This window comes from Carcharhinus amblyrhynchos, chromosome 11 (assembly GCF_965287045.1).
Source record: "Carcharhinus amblyrhynchos chromosome 11, sCarAmb.v2.hapA, whole genome shotgun sequence".
Taxonomy (NCBI): Eukaryota; Metazoa; Chordata; class Chondrichthyes; order Carcharhiniformes; family Carcharhinidae; genus Carcharhinus; species Carcharhinus amblyrhynchos.
This window is the reverse complement of record NC_137334.1, coordinates 31,331,826-31,350,510: the sequence shown is the minus strand read 5'-3', so window position 1 is coordinate 31,350,510 and position 18,685 is coordinate 31,331,826. Positions and strand designations below refer to the sequence as shown.

The window sequence follows — 18,685 nt, the reverse complement described above, 5'->3', positions numbered from 1 at the left end:
AATCTATTAGGCTGGTTTTCTATATCTGTAATATCACCAAAGCACTTTTGCTGGGCGTTGACAAAAGTACATGTACAAATTATGAATGGTATAAAGATAGCACTTATAAAACCATACTATTGCCATTTCTGGATGATGAAGAACTAGGTTTGGAATGCTTTGTGAGAGTTATAGTTCTCGCTGTCAGTGTGGATGTGATAAGATGCAAAAGTTGGGAGGGGTGTACAGAAGAGTTACGATGAAACGGCATGTGTTTTATAGCAGGGAGTGCAAACTACTGCAGTTTTTCAGATGCTGATGAAATGTGCGCTAACTATCCCCTGAATAGTTCCCTCAAGAAGTGATAGTGCAGCCAGCCAAATGAAGTGATTGTGAGTGGTGGTTTATGTCTTTAAAAAAATTGAGTGGTTCTACTATAGTTTTTATATAATGGTCCTTAATTCCTTGCATTTGGAAGGCCCAGTGGAGGGAGAATATTGCTGTATGTTTCCATGTGAAGAATCTGGATGATAAGTTAGTTAATGATTTGGAAATCTCCTGGCCAAAGTACAGTGAACATGAGCAATGTTAAATACACTGCAAGAAAATATGAATTTTTAAACCCCCACCCCAATGCATTTGACAATACATGTGACAAATGGTATGGTGCCATATGAGCCCAGTGGTTAGCACTGCTGTTCCTGACCTGGGGACCTGAGTTCAATTGTGGCTTTGGGTGACTATGTGGAGTTTGAACATTCTGCCTGTGTCTGTGTGGGTTCCCTCCAGTTTCCTGCCACAGTCAAAAGGTGTGCAGGTTAGAGACGTTGACCATGTTAAATTGCTGCTTTGGTGTCCCAAGATGTGTAGGTTATTGATTTATTATTGTCACGTATTAGTATACAGTGAAAAGTATTGTATGCTACACAGTCAAAGCATACTGGTCATAGAGAAGGAGAGATTGTAGTGTTAGTCTTGGTAGAGAAAGATCAACTTTAATGCGAGGTAGTTCCATCCAAAAATCTGATGGTAGCAGGGAAGAAACTGTTCTTGAGTTGGTTGGTACATGTCCTCAGAGTTCTGTCTTTTTCCTGATGGAAAGTGGAAGAGAGTATGTCTGTGGTGTGTGGCACTCTTAATTATGCCACTTTTCTGAGGCAGTGGAAGTGTAGACAGAGTCAATAGTTGGGAGGCAGAGTGATGAACTGGTCTTCGTTTAAGACCCTTTTGTAGTTTCTTGAAGTCTTGGACAGAGCAGGAGCCATACTAAGCTGTGATACAACCAGAGTGAATACTTTCTATAGTCCATCTGTAAAAATTGGTGAGAGGTGTACTGGACATGCCAAATTTCCTTAGTCTTCTGAGAAAGTAGAGGTGTTGGAAGGACCAAGACAGATTGTTGATGAAGCTCTTGACCATAACTACTTTTATTCCCATTGATGTAGAAAGGACATGTCCCTCACTATGCTTCCTGAAGTCCACGACCATCTGTTTTGTTGACATTGAGAAAAGATTATTCTCGCACCAGTTCACAAAATTCTTGATCTCTTTCCTGTATCCTGTCTCATTGTTTGAGATCCAACCCACTACAGTGGCGTCATCAGCAAACTTGAGAATCAAGTTAGAGGGAAATTTGACCAGTGAGCCTTAGGTATATAAGGAGTGTAGTGAGGGGCTGAAGACACAGAGTTCTGGGTGTTGAGGAAGATGTTGGCGGTGATGATGTTGCCTGTCCTTACTGATTGTAGGCAGTGGGTTAGGAAGTTCAAATTAGAGGATTAGTGGGATAAAAAGGTGAAGTTATGGTGATAGGGCCTATGTGGGGTGGATGGCTTCCTGGACTGTAGGTATTTGTTAGTTTTTAAAAATCTTTATTCCAATCCAATAAAGTCAAATTAAATCCAATTCAAAGTCCCAACAAGTTGGAACATTTCCAATCCAACCTGACAAGACAGGGCTCTCACCACTTGCCTTGGGCTTGATCTACATGGTCCAAGCTGACTGGAGTAGGTATAGCTCCTCCTTCAAGGCTTGATCTCATTGGCATCTTAGCCAAAAGGCTGAGATGCCGCTTTAAAAAATTGCTTCAAATGAAGCTAAAATGTAACCTAATGACTTCAACCAAGCTCAGCATGTCAATACTACACTTGCTCTTAGCCAAAAGGCTGAGAAGCGAGGCATTCGTTAGTTAATCGATATAAATTGTGAGAAGCCGCGTAATGTCGATGAGTGAACAACAGTTATGTGTGTGTGTGTGTGCGTGCGCGCTTTTCACCTTTAAATGAACTTGGCGATTTGAAGTATACTTGGGAAATGCTGGGAAGGTTTCCTCGGGTGACATGGTCTCCCCAGCAGATGGCGACTGAGCTTTGCAGCATTTATTTCCTCCACTTTTACGCTTTTATATTTTTCCATCAACGTGGATGTTAGCTGGCTATCCCAGCTGCTTCTGTTGTGCTCGGTGGGAGCATTGCTGGTGTTCAGTAAAATTTGCAGCAATTTGTTTTGCTTGGGAAGTGCGGCCACACACGAACGGCGAGCAGGTGGAACACTATTTACCTTGTTTAAAGGGTGACTGTCTGGAATATTTTAACCTGTTCTTTTCTTTCTTACAGTTGGACGTGTCATTAAACCTTACTGTAGGGAGCATTATTTAAATGCGAGACACGCTACATCCAGTAGACTTTGGTGGATCGGCAGACATTGCTACATGGTTCTTGATGTCAAATGCTGATTTAAGTGATCTTTCCTGTCTCTTCACTCTTCCTTACAGTAGAGGCAATGTTGAGGTCGTATTACTGGGCATACCATCCCTGTTGTTTCCCGCCCCCTCCCCTCCCGGGGTCTTAAGGAGTAATCCCGGGCAGTTATTTTCTACAAATCGGTTTATACAATCTTTACCCTGAGTAAAATGCGAGGACTTTCACGTGAGCACTATCAGACAAAGAAAATGCCACTGGTCCATACAGCAGACACTGAGGTATAAAAGCAATAACTCAGAGCCAGATTTGAAAGTCGTTTCTGAAAGGAAGATGGTTCAGGGAGAGAATGCAAGACCCTGGGGGGGTGGGGGCCGAGGCTGTCCGAAACGGATGGGTAAAAATCGGGTGGGTTTGAAAGGCCAGAAGCGACGGTAAGAAGTGTTCTGTAAAGACAAATAGAGAAAATGCTGGAAAATCTCAGCAGATGTGGCAGCATCTGGAAGGAGAAAAAAGAGCTGACGTTTCAAATCCAGATGACTGTCAAAGCTTTGACAGACCTGCTGAGGTTTTCCAGCATTTTCCTTTTTGGTTTCAGATTCCAGTATCCGCAGTTATTTGCTTTTATCCAGTGTTTTCTGGAGGGTTGGAGGAGATTGTAGACAGCGTGGAGCTATAATGAACACATTCCACCTGGTGTTTGGGGCTGTGCAGACTGAAATCCCAGTGTTGGAACCTGTAGAAACTCTCCAAAATAACTACTGGTGGGGCACCAAGTTTCTTTGAGAAACGCGGTACTTGTATACTGAGAAGAGTGATTGTACTATAGAGATGCTAACCAAGCCTTTATTTTGAAAATATTTAACCCAAGATGGTCCAATGGAATTACAATTAAAGGACTGGGTGGCTAACGAGGCATTAGCTTGGGGATGAAACAGCTCTTGTTCTGAACTAATATTTGTCCTTTAAATCCATCGCTTACATCCCTTGTCACCCTACAATTTGTTATGTGGAGGTGCTGGCGTTGGACTGGGGTGAGCAGAGTAAGAAGTCTCACAAGACCAGGTTAAAGCCTAACTAGTGTTGTGAGACTTCTTACTGTGCCCTACAATTTAGTTCAGGAGACCCAAAAATGGAGTTGAGGTCCGGATGATCGAATTGAGTGGCGGAGTAGATTCGAGGAGCTGAATGGCCAAAGTTAATGCTAAACCCTCTAACTTGCCCTTTCCTCGGTTAATATTAAGTTCCATTTCTTTGATCACACCACTGAGAAACATACTGTTTTATTTTGGCTGTTGTGTCATAGCTCTCCGCCTTGGGAAATAGAAATATTTTCACCTAACGAGGGCTAGGTCTGTGCAGTTTGAGAGACAAGGTTTGGGCTCAGCTGGACACAGAAATTTCACTGTTTGGACCTTAAGAAAGGATATTCATGCTTCTAACTAAGAGACCCAGGCTGTATTTGGAAAACGGGCTGCATAGAGCCTGGGGGAAGCTGTGAGAGTTTAAGGTGAGGCTGGAACATGAAATCTTATAAATTCCGCCGTTATGTGTTTCTCACTCACAGAACAGTCTGGTTGGTGATAGAAGGTAATCGGGCTGTGTGTAATGTTACAGTGAGCGCCATAACCGATATTCTTACAAGTCACTGGAGGGCAGCAAATATTGTGCATTGCATCTTACTCATCTCAACTTTCTTGACAAAAGGGGACGGAAAATATATGGCTACTGATAGTGTGCGGGGCAGAAAAAAATATGTAAATTTGCGGTTATCATTGCGTTACAACATAGAACATTACAGCTCAGTACAGGCCATTTGGCCCTCGATGTTGCGCCAACCAGTGGAACCAATCTAATGACCCTCTAACCTAAACTACTCCAATGTTATCCGTATGCCTATCCACTGACCATTTGAACGCCTTTAAAGTTGGCAAGTCCACTACTGCTGCAGGCAGGGCATTCCATACCCTTACTACCCTCTGTGTAAAGAACCTACCTCTGACATCTGTCCTATAATTACCACCCCTTAATTTAAAGCTATGTCCCCTTGTGTTAGCCATCACCATCCGAGGAAAAAGGCTCTCACTTTCCACCCTACCTAACCCTCTTATATGCCTCAATTAGGTCACCTCTTAACCTTCTTCTTTCTAACGAAAATAACCTCAAGTCCCTCAGCCTTACCTTCCCACCATACCAGGCAACATCCTGGTAAACCTACTCTGCACCCTTTCCAATGCCTCCACATCCTTCTTATAATGCGGTGACCAGAACTGCACGCAATACTCCAAGTGCAGCCGCACCAGTACAGTTGTAACATGACCTCACGGCTCTGAAATTCAATCCCTCTACCAATAAAAACTAACACACCGTACGCCTTCTTAACAACCTTATCAACCTGGGTGCCAACTGTCAGGGATCTGTGCATATGTACAGCGAGATCTCTCTGCTCGTCGACACTACCAGGAGTCCTTCCATTAGCCCTATATTCTGTACTCCTGTTACTCTTACCAAAGTGAATCACCTCACACTTTTCCGCATTAAACTCCATTTGCCACCTCTCAGCCCAGCTCTGCAGCTTATCTATGTCCCTCTGCAAACGGTAACATCCATCCTCACTGTCTACAACTCCTCCGACTTTGGTGCCGTCAGCAAATTTACACCCTCATCTAGGTCATTTATAAAAATGACAAACAGCGGTGGCCCCAAAACAGATCCCTGAGGTACACCACTTGTAATTGAACTCCAGGTTGAATATTTCCCATCAACCACCACCCTCTGTCTTCTATCAGCTAGCCAATCCCTGATCCAACCTGCTAAATCACCCTCAATCCCATGCATCTGCATTTTCTGCAGTAGCCTACCATGGGGAACCTTATCAAACACTTTGCTAAAATCCATATATGCCACGTCAACTGCCTTACCCTTATCCACCTCTTTGGTCACCTTTTCAAAAAACTCGATTAGGAGTTAGCACCGCCAATAAGAGGCGGAGGCAGTATTTATTCCAACAGCATCTGAGATCCAGCATTTTTGCTTTCCCTCTTATCTATTAAGGAGCACTGTGTCCTGCTGCAATAGGGAGATATTTTTGATAGTCATAGTGGCAATAAACCTGAGGCAGACCGTACAGTCCTTTGAGTGATGTGGGGGCAGGGAGTGCAGATATATTTACAGCTTTCTTTCACAAGTTTTAGGATAAAAAACACCACTGGCTTAAATTCTACCGTCCTGTCCAGAGTCAGCCTGCTTCCATCCAACAAAACTGGCTGGTCCGATGGTAGTGGTTATCGTTGATATTTGCTCACAAAGTCAGTTACAGATTTCCATCCAACAAAACAGATCAGCATTCTCAATTCATCATTCTCAAGAAAAAAAGTGACCCAATTCTTATTTTGTATTTGCCTTATCACATTTGCTTTGTTTTTATTGATATCCATCATGTTAAATTCCTTGGTTAATTTTGTGGTGTTTTCATTCAAAAGTAATTACATTTTATTCCAACTTACACTTACTGGATGAAATCCTCCTTCCCCGTACGTGCCTGTTACTTTTGAGTATACCTTAATTTTGAGACTGTGTTAGCTCCAGGTATTGGACAATCTGTGTTTGAATTCCAGCTTTAGTGACTTTTGAACTAGACTTCCTCAATAAAGGTGTTAGGCATAGTGCTGGAGTACAAATGACTGTACATTGGGGGGTCTACAATCAAACCTCACAGGCAGACATTGAAAGTAGTGGTAGAGATGTCTGCTTGCATTTGTGATTGAATTGTGCCAGCTTGGGCACAAAATTGGTTAAGGGACAGGAAACAGGGGTCAATGAAAAATTGTTTTATAAGCTGGAGGGAATTATATGGGTGGCACAGTTGTTAGCACTGCTGTCCCTCAATCCCTAGGACCTGGATTTGATTCTGGCCTGTGTGCACATTCTCCCTGCGTCTCTATGGGTTTGGGTTTTTGCTCCAGGTGCTTCAGCTTTCTCCCACAAACCAAAAATGTGTTGATGTGGAGAAGCCTGCATTGAACATAAGATCATAAGAAATAGGAGCAGGAGTAGGCCATCTAGCCCTTCGAGCCTGCTCCGCCATTCAATAAGATCATAGCTGATCTGATAGTCATTCAGTTCCACTTACCCACCTGCTCCCCATAACCTTTAATTCCCTTATTGATCAGAAATCTATCTACCTATGACTTAAACATATTTAACGAGGTAGCCTCCACTGCTTCAATGGGCAGAGAATTCCAAAGATTCACTACCCTCTGAGAGAAGAAGTTCCTCCTCAACTCTGTTCTAAATTGACTCCCCCTTATTTTGAGGCTGTGCCCTCTAGTTCTTGTTTCCTTTCTAAGTGGAAATAATCTCTCTGCCTCTATCCTGTCTAGGCCCTTCATTATCTTATATGTCTCTATAAGATCCCCCTCAGCCTTCTAAACTCCAACAAGTACAGGTCCAATCCACACAATCTCTCCTCATAAGCCAACCCTTTCATCTCCGGTAGCAACTTGGTGAACCTTCTCTGTACTCCCTCCAAGGCCAAAATATCCTTTCATAAATAAGGGGACCAACATTGCACACAGTACTGTAGTTGAGCCTCATCAGTACCTTGTACAGTTGCAGCAAGACCTCCCTGCTTTTATACTCCACTCCCCTCGTGATAAAGGTCAACATTTCATTTGCCTTCTTGATCACCTGCTGCACCTGAAAACTGAGTTCTTGCGATTCATGAACAAGGACCCCCAGGTCCCTCTGCATCGTAGCATGTTGTAATTTTTTCACTATTTAAATAATATTCCATTTTACAATTATTCCTTCCAAAGTGGATAACCTCACACTTGCCAATGTTATACTCCATCTGCCAGATCCTCGCCTATTCACTTAGCCATTGGACTGGGTTGTGCACAAAAAGAAGTCTCACAACACCAGGTTAAAGTCCAGCAGGTTTCTTTGGAATCTCAAGCCTTTGGAGCATTGCTCCTTCATCAGGTGAGTAAAATGTGTAGTTTAGGTGGACTGGCCATAATACGTGTGTGGCATTAGAGGGATAGGATGGAGGAGAGAGCCTGGGTAAGATATTGTTGTCAGAGAGTTGGTGCAGATTTGATGGGCCAAATGGTTGCCTGTGCTGTAGGGAGTCTATGATCTGGTGAGTGTTCATGTATATTGGTATTATGACTGCTTTTTAAAAAATACGTTAACATATGTGTGATACGTTTCACCTCAGCTATCCAGAATTTTCAATTCTAATTATCTTTGCAAGGGCACCTCCTTTTCATATGCTCACAAGGTCTGCTAGCTACCTAAGCAATGAGTTCACAAAACTCAGAAATGTAACAAATATAAGCAGGATGTGAACAGACTCCAGGACAACAAGGACAGATAAAATGGGAAGACATAAGGCACATGAAATTTAGCACAGAAATGTGATGTGATAAGATTTGATCAGGAAATGGGGAGCGGCAACTTAAGTGAAATTATACAACTTTACACGAGACAGAGAAACCTGAAGGTGGCAATGACAAGTTGCAGAGGCTGTTTACAAATGTATGGGATCCTTGGTTTCATTAATAGATGCATAGAGTACAATCTTTACAAAACACTGGTTAGGCTTCAGCTGATGTATTATGTTCAATTCCAGGTAGTGCACTTTAGGAAGGATGTCAAGGATTTAAAGAGGGTGCAGAGGTTTACTAAAACAACCACAGAGCTGAAGAAGTTCAGGTATGTGGAGGGGTTGAAGAAGCTGGGTTTGTTCTCCTTAGAGCAGGGAAGATTTGATAGAGGTATTTAAAATCTTGGCGCTTTATGTAAATGAGGAGAAACTGTTTCCAGTGGCAGAAGGATAAGTAAGGAGTGGGCATACATCTTAGGTGAGTGCGGAACCAGCAGTAACATTAGGAAACATTTTTACTCAGCAAGTTGTCACCTGCTGCCTGGCAGGATGGTTGAAGCATGAGTAACAAGTCTCAAAAGACAATTTGATAAATACTTAAAACAAAACAGGGTTGCAGCTGATGGAATTAATTGGATAACATCATTAAATAGCCAGCAAAGGGATGATAGAGTGAATGGTCTTCTTCTGTGCTGTATGATTACTAGATTGATCCCAGGGATGAGGGGCTTGGTCTTACAGAGATTGAGCACTTCAAGCCAATACTCAATTGAAATGAGAGGAGATTTAATTGAAGTACATAAAATGCTAAAGGAGATAGAATGGATATTTCCCCCTGTTGGATATTCTAGAATGAGAAGCCATAGTTTTTGGCTAAGCTAGTGCACCTTTGGCTAAGGTGGCAGATTTAAAACAGAAATGAAGAGGAATTACTTCATTCAAAGGGTTGTCAATCTGTGGAATTCTTGACCCCAGAAATAGCGGATGCCAGAATACTAAACAAATTTGAGGAGGAGATAAATAGGTTTTTAGTTCATAACGGGATGAAGGGTTATGGGGAGCTGGCAGGAAGGTGGTGATGACGCCATGGATAAGAGTGGAACCAAGGGCGTGCAGTCCCACCCAGATGGATGATGGGAGAGAACCACTGGGGGCAGATAACACAAGAATAATAATGGGGATAGTTCACCTTTGTCACAGTCACATACCATTTGTAACTTTGGTAAGTGCTGTTTCAGTAACGTAGCAAGGGCAAAAACCTGTTCAGAGAATTTCAAACATGTAATTTTGGGAAAGTTGGGCACACATTTTGGGAAAGTGACAACATATTCCAGAACTTTGAAGAGAAAGGAAGGCTGGAGATGGGGCAGTAGTTTGCAATGACAGAGGGGTCAAGTCACTCAACTGTTTTTTTTACAAGGTGGAACGACATGAGACTGGCCTTGGGCAACTTGCTGATTTATAAATAAAATACAATTTATAAATAAAATACAATACTCCATACACAATGACTTTGTACAAGTAATATGGAACTTGAAGTATTGCCTTATGGAGTCTTGGGATATTAATAGTGAAGTGTGTAGTTCAGTCAGTAGATGGCACTCTTACTCTATGAGAAGACTTTTGCATTACTTGGTATAATTGATCCTTTAAAATACAGTGATGTAACAATGAATCACCCTGCATGATAACCTTTATGGTAGCAGTTATTTATTAATAGTGGCTTGTTGCACAGAGTGCTATAAATTAAACACTGCCAACAATAATCTGGATTGATCTGTCACAGCTACAGTAGCTTCATGTCATTTTTCTTTATGCTTTCATGGATGTGGGCATCTCTAGCTAAGATAGCATTTATTGCCCATCTCTAATTGCCCTTGAGAAGGGTAATCATGATCTTATTTCCTCTGATCACTGTTCCTCTTCATCCAGCACAAATATTGTTAACTATCAGCTAACCACTCCAATTTCACATTCACATCCTAGACGCTTGATGGACTTATTTCTTATCTCAGTAATCATTTATAGCTTACAACCTCTTCAGAACATGAGGCACTTCTTGGCCCATTGTGCATCCACCTCTTTATCATGTATCAAAACCCTTTGGGCAGGATTTTCCAGCCGCGCTCGCTCCATGGTTCGCCAAATTTTCTGTCCTGCCTGCTACAATTCCCGTGGTGGGCAGGACGGGAAAATTTCAGCCTTTGTTTTTGGAATGATTTTTGGAAGGAACTACTTTACAATGCAAGGCCACCTTCCAAAGAACAGGTGAGCAAAAAAAACTCTTAATTTACATATCCATTGAAATTCATCACGAGGGAGGAGATTTGAAAATGCAAAGTGCTAGATTTTAATAAACTGTAATCTTATTAAGACAATGGGGGTTGTTAGGCAGCCAGGATACACAACTTTCCAAATGGGAACAGGCACACAAACCCCTTGTGCAGTGTGAAAGACCTCACCACCTAACCCCCCCCTCGCCACAACACGCACACACATACACAGTCTCCGGTCGGTTTTCACAGTTTTGAAACCCATCAAAAGTTTCTGAGACATCAAAAATGTGATTATCTGTTCTGCAACAAAATGATTACAGAAGACTGTAATCAAATTCCTCTAGAAAATACAGCCAGTAGGACTTTAAGAATTGGTTTAACCAAACCAGAGGCAGGTCATTGGAGCAGATACTTTAGCGAGAGACTTCAGCAGAACAGAAAGGCCAAAGAGTTCTCCCCCTTTCGGAACAAGTGAATTAATTTGTTTGAAATGTCAACATAACAGAAAGCTATCAATGAACTGAGTTCTCCTAAGAATTGCAACATCTTCTGCATGTGACTACATCGAAGAAACCAGCTAACCTAAATCAGTCATAATGTTTAACAATGTACGCCTCAAAGGAAATTTAACTCGTTTACATTTTCTCTTATTGGACTGAATTTTCCTTTTTCCTTATACTTGTATATGTGACATCATACTTGTTTTATTTCCACGGGTTGAGTGCAGACGCGATGGGCCAAAGGGCCTCTTCTTCACTCTATGATGTTATGAGTGGTCAATAAAGTTGATCTTTGACTATGTTTGAGTGGCTTTTTACTAAATAGTAAAGACAAATTTGGAAAAGGTGTATCTGCATGGGAAATAAATTTAAACCTTTCTTATGATCAACCAAGGATGCTAAATAGCAGGGAACCAGTTTACTGTCTCTCATCTGGTCATAATACTCTTATTGCTTTCACAAACTTGCCTTCAATCCTCCAAGGCCATGGGATCTCCTGATCTCAAAACCCACCAGTTTTCAGGTTATCAGTAACCCCTCATAAGAACATCTTTACATTCTCCATCCCTTCCACTTCTGCAATGACCTTGACTCTCTTTTTCTACATTAAAGATTGTAAATAAATACAAGTTACTTGTGTTCAACACAAAAGGTACAGCACATTTCCTTACTATAATGATTCAATCGCAATGTTCCCTGTTAAAGGGGCAAAAAAGGTAAAGCTCTTTTAAAAGGTAAAGTTTATTCCATATCTACAGTGCTGATCTGGCAGTTTTATAATACAACTTAGTCAAATTTCAGATTGTACAGGTACAGCAATACAGTTGTGATTAATGTGTGATCCTATAGGAAGTGGTATCTAATTTTGACAATCACTGCTTGTCAACACAGCCTCCTATATTACATAGAAATGCAGGTAAATAAACAATATTTTACATGATCCACCTCTTGAAGATGTGCATCAGTGCTGAAACTGTCACTAACACGTTTAAGTGTTCTGTTGCTTATCACCATCAGACTCGGTGTATTTGAAACGATCATCAATTAATCTGGCTAACAAACATAACCACAAGAGAATTAAGCACAAATGTAGAAACTCTACATGGACTTTGAAATAAACAGTGGCCAATTAATATCATGAGGCCATCTTGTGGTGTAGCGGGCAGCTTAGGACCTCATGGCCAAGGAAGGTGCATTCTTAACATGGTCAAACAGGTTGTGTATTAACCTGCAAAATCCTTCCAACATGCCAATAGCAAGTGGTAAGAGCGGGAGAGACTCCAGGTCAGCCATGCTTGATGCAAAGTGGTGCCCTTCAAGCTTTAAGCCTCTGATGATAGGCTAGCAAACTGTTCCAGAGAAGAAAACATTGCCATGGGAACAGATGGAAGAGTGCCTTGTGCACCATTAGGTGTTAGAAAAGAAACATCAATTAATATGCCTTATTTTAAGTTAATCTTTCTCTACATCCTAGCTATCACTACATTATGCATCCTCTCCTTTCCTTCTCTACGAATAGTATGCTTTGTCTGTATAGTACGCAAAAAACATAGCTTTAAATTGAGTGGTGATAAATATAGGGTGGATGTCAGAGGTAGGTTCTTTACTCAGAGGGTAGTAAGGGCGTGGAATGCCCTGCCTGCAGCTGGAGTAGTGGACTTGCCAACTTTAAGGGCATTCAAATGGTCATTGGATAGATACATGGATAGTGTTGGAATAATTTAGGTTAGAGGGTCATTAGATTGGTTCCACTGGTCAGCGCAACATTGAGGGCCGAAAGGCCTGTACTGCGCTGTAATGTTCTAAAACAATACTTTTCACTATATACTAACATACATGATAATAAAGCAAATCAAATAATGCTATGTTAGCAAGGAATAACAGGCAGGAATCCAGTTTTATTTTTTATTTGAATATTTAATTGTGATAAAGAACATTTTTGGCTTTCTTTTAATAGCAAACTGAAAATAACAGTAAGAATGCTCACAAAGCAATATATTACATGTGAAAATTAGCAGCTTATATATTTATTGCAGCAATTTATCTCAAAAAAGCTTTCCTCAATCAGCAGTAGGTAGATAAAAGAAGCTGGAATTTAGCTGCATTGCATAGACCATGAAATGACACCGGTCAGTATTGGGGCAGCTGATCTGCTTACATTTATATAGGGAGTGAGGATACAGTACTATTTCCTTTTTAGGCAGTTTCTTTGAGTTGTCAGTGTTTTGTACAATTTTTTGCAATTTTTGTTAGGAAATTGGCATTTACCAAACGAGCTTGCAGCTATGAATCAAAATAGAGTATTTGTATGTATGAAATAGATATATTTCAAATAATTAAAATGTAAATTGTTTTTGGCATCTGTTTTACATCTTGCAAAACCCAAGTAACAAACTTTGTCCAAAGGATTTTAACCATTTTTGCTTCCTCGCCAAATACACACTTGTATAAACACAGCCCAGTGCCATTTGTTCGTATCTGTTACTCTCTAATCATTTACCTTTCACTTTCCCTCTCCCAACATGCTCCAGTTCCTCTGATCTAACAGGGCAATCCTCATGGGGTTATAGTAGCAAATAGTAACTATCGTAAGCATGATTTCTGTATATAAATGGAGGTTCATTGATCCACTCTTCAAGCTGTTTGCTTTATCTGCAGAACAGCGGGCTCGTCTGGCTCCTCAATGTGCAGCTCTATATTTGGCCCTATATGTTTCACTTGGCCTTCTTGTTGGTCTTCGGGCAGTGTATCCAACAGAATCTCCGCTTCCTCTGTGCTTTCTGCCTTCATCATGACGCCTTGGCCGTTACTGCTTCCCATCACCAATTCTGCCTCCTTCATTTCCTCCTCTGCATTTTCTGCCACCTCTTTAACCTCTTCAGGTGCTAAAATGTTGGGACCCAAGTGCACTTCAGGGAAATCGCTGTCTTCAGGGGGACCTGACGGATCGGCTTCCAGAGTAACTACCGTGTCACTGGGGCTCTGCGGCGGGGTCTCCCCATTCCTAACCTTTTTCACCTTGAAAGTCATAGGGGTGACTTTGAAGCTGGAGGACTTGGCTGTCTGTGGTTTCTGTTGATTTGGGGTAAGCGACTTCTTAATCTTCTCTCGCCTTTCCGGAGACACAATCTTGGTGCCAAACTTATTCATCCTTTTCTCAATATTCTCCCGGGAAAATGCTTTCTTGATGCTATCGACTTTCTTCATACTTGATCTCTTGATCTTGGCAGCCCTAGATTGCTCCAGCTTTTCAGATTTTTCCCCATCGTGTATCTCATCGTCTTCACCTTCATGGATGTCTTCATCCGAGGACAGGTCCAGTGATCGAGGGATATCTTCCACTGCTTTATTCTCATCCACACATCCTTCCACTGCCATATCTTCTTTGGGCTTTTCAGCAAAGACACTGGCTGGGATCTCTGCTTCGTCCTGCAATGATTCATCAAGTATAGAAATCAGTAGTTGTTCACTGCCCTATCAACCCAAAACAAAACTCTTGTCTTATTAAAAAAAGCAAAATCATAGAATCTACAGTGCAAAAGGAGGCAATTTGACCCATTGAGCCTATATCTCCACAATCCCCCATCCAGATCCTATCCCCATAACCACATATTGACTCTGATGATCCCCCTGAAACCAAGGAGCAATTTATCATGGCCAATCTAACCTGCACATCTTTGGAGTGTGGGAGGAAACTGGAGCACCCGGAAGAAACCCCACACAGACACAAGAAGAACATGCAAACTTCATGCAGACAGTGACCCGACGTCAGAATCAAACCTGGGTCTTTGGTGCTGTGACGCAGCAGTACTAACCATCTTGCCATCGTGCCATCCAAAAATACAACACTTAGCTTTTCAATATTTTTGCTTATTTTTAAACACCCACGTTTTGTTGAATTGTTTGAAAATTTTCTGCCTCAAAAAAGGCAATCAACAACTTAAAAACACACACACACACACACACACACACACACAGCAGGGCGATGACTACATATATCTGGGGATGTGTGAAAACTTCAGAGAAAGGCCACGATAAACTTTATTTTAGGAATTAAAGCACTCCAGAAGACAACTGCAAGTTATGAACACAATGATAAGCACCAAAATGTGACTGAACCTGAGAAACAGAAAAGTCTGGGCATTCTACAGAATCAGAATAACATTAGCTGCTGTTTGTTGTGATTACTTTTCTCACCTTGTCCAACTCATTCTCATTTCTGGCAGTTGTAGGGTGGCACAGCAGTTAGCACTGCTGCCTCACAGTGCCAGGGACCCAGGGTCAATTCCAGCCTCGGGTCACTGCGCATTCTCCCCGTGTCTACGTGGGCTTCTTCCAGGTGCTCTGGTTTCCTCCCACAGCCCAAAAGATGTGCAGGTTTAGGTCGACTGACCATGCAAAATTGCCCCTTAGCGTCAGGGGGAATTAGTATGGTAAATACATGGGATTACGGGGATAAGGCCTGGGTGAGATTTTTGTCAATGCAGGCTTGATGGGCTTAATGGCCTCCTCCTACACTATTTATATTTGAGGTTCCTAATTGCTTGACGGTAATTTAAATAACCTATCAGCAAGTAATTAGAACCTAATTATTTACCTTCAGGCATTGGCTAATTTTTAAATTAAAACCCCATTGATGAAAGTATTCTGCAAAATATGTAAAAGTCGCAATGGAAGTTGCCTCCCACTCCTTATACATTATTGTACTCTCACTTGTTTTTCAAAATCAAATCCGGAGGGTTGGCGAGAGAGAAGCCTTTAAGATGCAAGAAATCAAAAGCAAAACACCGAGGCAGAATTGTAAAGAAACCTCGGCCCACAATTATTTAAATTGGAAAAGAACTGTGACTCTGTTCCCTAAACTCGCCCGAACGGAAAGTGAAAACTTTTATCATCGTCAGCTCAGCCTCACAATCTCCAAATTAATTCTGTACATTTGGAATGGGTGTAAAAAGCTGTTCTGAGCTGTACAGTTTGAATCAGGACGATTATACACTTCGCCACCCAATCTCTCCCCCCAACCCTTGCTGGAAAATAAGCACAGACGCCGGGCAGTGGGGTCTCAGGGTGACTGGCTCGCTACATCGAGCCTCCCCTGGAGCCCAAGAAATGTTTTCAGGGCAGTTCGGCCGGCACACCCCACCCCATACCTGCTCACACACACCAAGCACTCAGATTAGTCCGCCAAATGGAAAAAAGCAAATCCTTTACTACCATCAGGATTGAGAAGCTAGGGCGGGGACCGCATTGATCAGATGGCTAACATTTCAAACACGGATCATGTGAATGCAGACAAACTGTCTTCTTGCAAAACACAAACCGCCCGAAGAAGCTTTTGCCGAACTGATTGAGAGACTTTCAAGGCCCAAGTGTGCCACGCAGTGCATGTTGCGTTTATTTCTCCAAAGAATGTCTAGAGCCAGCTCAGATAGAGTTGGGATTTACTGACAAACTGTAAGCTTAATTTCTGAAGTTTACGTTAGCAATAACTGACAGCATTGAGGTTTCTCACTCTGTTAGAACAGCGTTCAACTTCCAACTTTTCTGACTATCCCTTGGTGAGAGTCACTAAAAACTACAAAGTGATAGATACCCAGGGGATCTTCCCCGCCCACAGCGGGATACCCCCACAGTGACAGATACCCAGGGAATACCCCCACAGTGACAGATACCCCGGGAATACCCCCACAGTGACAGATACCCCGGGAATATCCCCCCAGTGACAAATACCCCGGCAGATGCCCCCCCCAGTGACAGATATCCCGGCAGATGCCTCCCCCCAGTGACAGATACCCTGTGAGATGCCCCCCCAGTGACAGATACCCTGTGAGATGCCCCCCCCAGTGACAGATAACCTGGGAGATGCCCCCCCAGTGACAGATACCCTGTGAGATGCCTCCCCCCAGTGACAGATAACCTGGGAGATGCCCCCCCAGTGACAGATACCCTGGGAGATGCCCCCCCAGTGACAGATACCCTGGGAGATGCCCCCCCAGTGACAGATACCCTGGGAGATGCCCCCCCAGTGACAGATACCCTGGGAGATGCCCCCCCAGTGACAGATACCCTGGGAGATGCCTCCCCCCAGTGACAGATAACCTGGGAGATGTCCCCCCAGTGACAGATACCCTGGGGAATGCCCCCCCCAGTGACAGATACCCTGAGAGATACCCCCCCCAGTGACAGATTCCCTGGGAGATGCCCCCCAGTGACAGATACCCTGGGAGATGCCCCCCCAGTGACAGATACCCTGGGAGATGCCCCCCAGTGACAGATACCCTGGGAGATGCCCCCCCAGTGACAGACACCCTGGGAGATGCCCCCCCAGTGACAGATACCCTGGGAGATGCCCCCCCAGTGACAGATACCCTGGGAGATGCCTCCCCCCAGTGACAGATACCCTGGGGAATGCCCCCCCCCAGTGACAGATACCCTGGGGAATGCCCCCCCAGTGACAGATACCCTGGGGAATGCCCCCCCCCCAAGTGACAGATACCCTGGGGAATGCCCCCCCAGTGACAGATACCCTGGGGAATGCCCCCCCAGTGACAGATACCCTGGGAGATGCCCCCAGTGACATACCCTGGGGAATGCCCCCCCAGACAGATACCCTGGGAGATGCCCTCGGTGACAGATACCCTGGGGAATGCCCCCCAGTGACAGATAGCCCGGGGGGGGGTTTGCCCCCATAGTGACAGCCCCTTCCCCAGCCTCACCTGGAAGATCAGCACTCTGAAGTTGTTTTTCTTCAGCAGTTGTGCCTGGTTGCTTTCCAGTTTCTTCACCTGCACCGCCTGCTTGTCCAGCCGCTCCCGCATCTCCTTCACGTTGTTGCTGACTTTCCGCGACTTGTCCAGCAGTTTGTTGACGGTGTTGCTGGTGGTGCTGTGACTCTTGGAGAGTTTGGTGATGTCGTTCTGGATGCCTTTCACCGAGCTCTCCACCCCGATCTGCCGGTGCTCCATCTTCTTCTGGTTGTCCTGCACCGTGTCCAGCATGTTCACCAGCTTGTCCAGCAGGGCCAGCACGGTGATGGCGTTAACCTGCGAGGTGTCCCGCAGCGGCTCGCCCGGGCTGGGGCCCGGAGCCGGGCTGGGGGGCGGGCTGGACTCCAGGCTTGGACTGGGGGGCGGGCTGGCCTCGGTGCCTCCCTGCACGGCCTGGGCGCTGCTTTTCTCCGCTTGCACTCCGTCTTCTCCCATCTTCAGCAAACTCTGCTGAGTCCCGGCTCTGCAACTCCCTTACAGAGAGAGAGAGAGTTACAGACTGCAGAGACTAAAGCTGCCTCTCTGGGTTCAGCCTGGCTCTCTCTCTCCCTCCCCCGGGGCTGTTTGCTTCCCACAGCCGCTTGCCTACAGCGACCCAGTTACGGGAAAAAAATCTCCCAAGCTCCAGCACTTGTATACAGTGTCCGCCCAGTAACTCTTGTCTTTACAGGCGGGGTCTGGCCTCCCCCGGAGATTATTACTACTTTTCCATAAACGCCAGAACATTTTTTTTTGCAAAACGCCTAGATCCTCTCAAAGCAAATGATTGGGAAGCTGGCTGGAATCCCATTGCTGCGATTGGCTGCAGGGAGAGAGGGGGGGGGGGAAGCTCCGAGCTGCTGGGTGGGATTTTCCTGCCCCGCTGCTCCCATCTTGCTAACTTAAATTGGGCAAATGCAGCCGCTCCTCACATTGCGCACATCACTGACCTTTGTGCACATTGTATGTTACACAGCCCACTCTGCAAAACAAAGTGCAAAACTAGCAATGTGAGATCAGCAGCTTTATTTTTTACTTTGAAGAGAAGTCTCACAAGGCGCGCGATTAACTGACACAAATATGAACTGAAAATAAA

General features: G+C 43.9%; 1 protein-coding gene and 1 pseudogene across 1 annotated transcript; both read right to left on the bottom strand.

Annotated features, from left to right (window-relative positions):
• Nucleotides 1-2,014: 2,014 nt before the first annotated feature.
• On the bottom strand, nt 2,015-2,156 carry LOC145350443 (U2 spliceosomal RNA; annotated as a pseudogene).
• Nucleotides 2,157-12,734: 10,578 nt separating this feature from the next.
• Nucleotides 12,735-18,443, bottom strand: cavin2b (caveolae associated protein 2b). The gene is made up of 2 exons (XM_080198806.1): nt 17,560-18,443; nt 12,735-14,272 (listed from the first exon to the last, which is right to left on the bottom strand). Exons 1-2 carry the CDS (start codon nt 18,043-18,045, stop codon nt 13,478-13,480), a joined length of 1,281 nt encoding a protein of 426 aa, XP_080054932.1. The 5' UTR covers nt 18,046-18,443; the 3' UTR covers nt 12,735-13,477.
• Nucleotides 18,444-18,685: the final 242 nt, after the last annotated feature.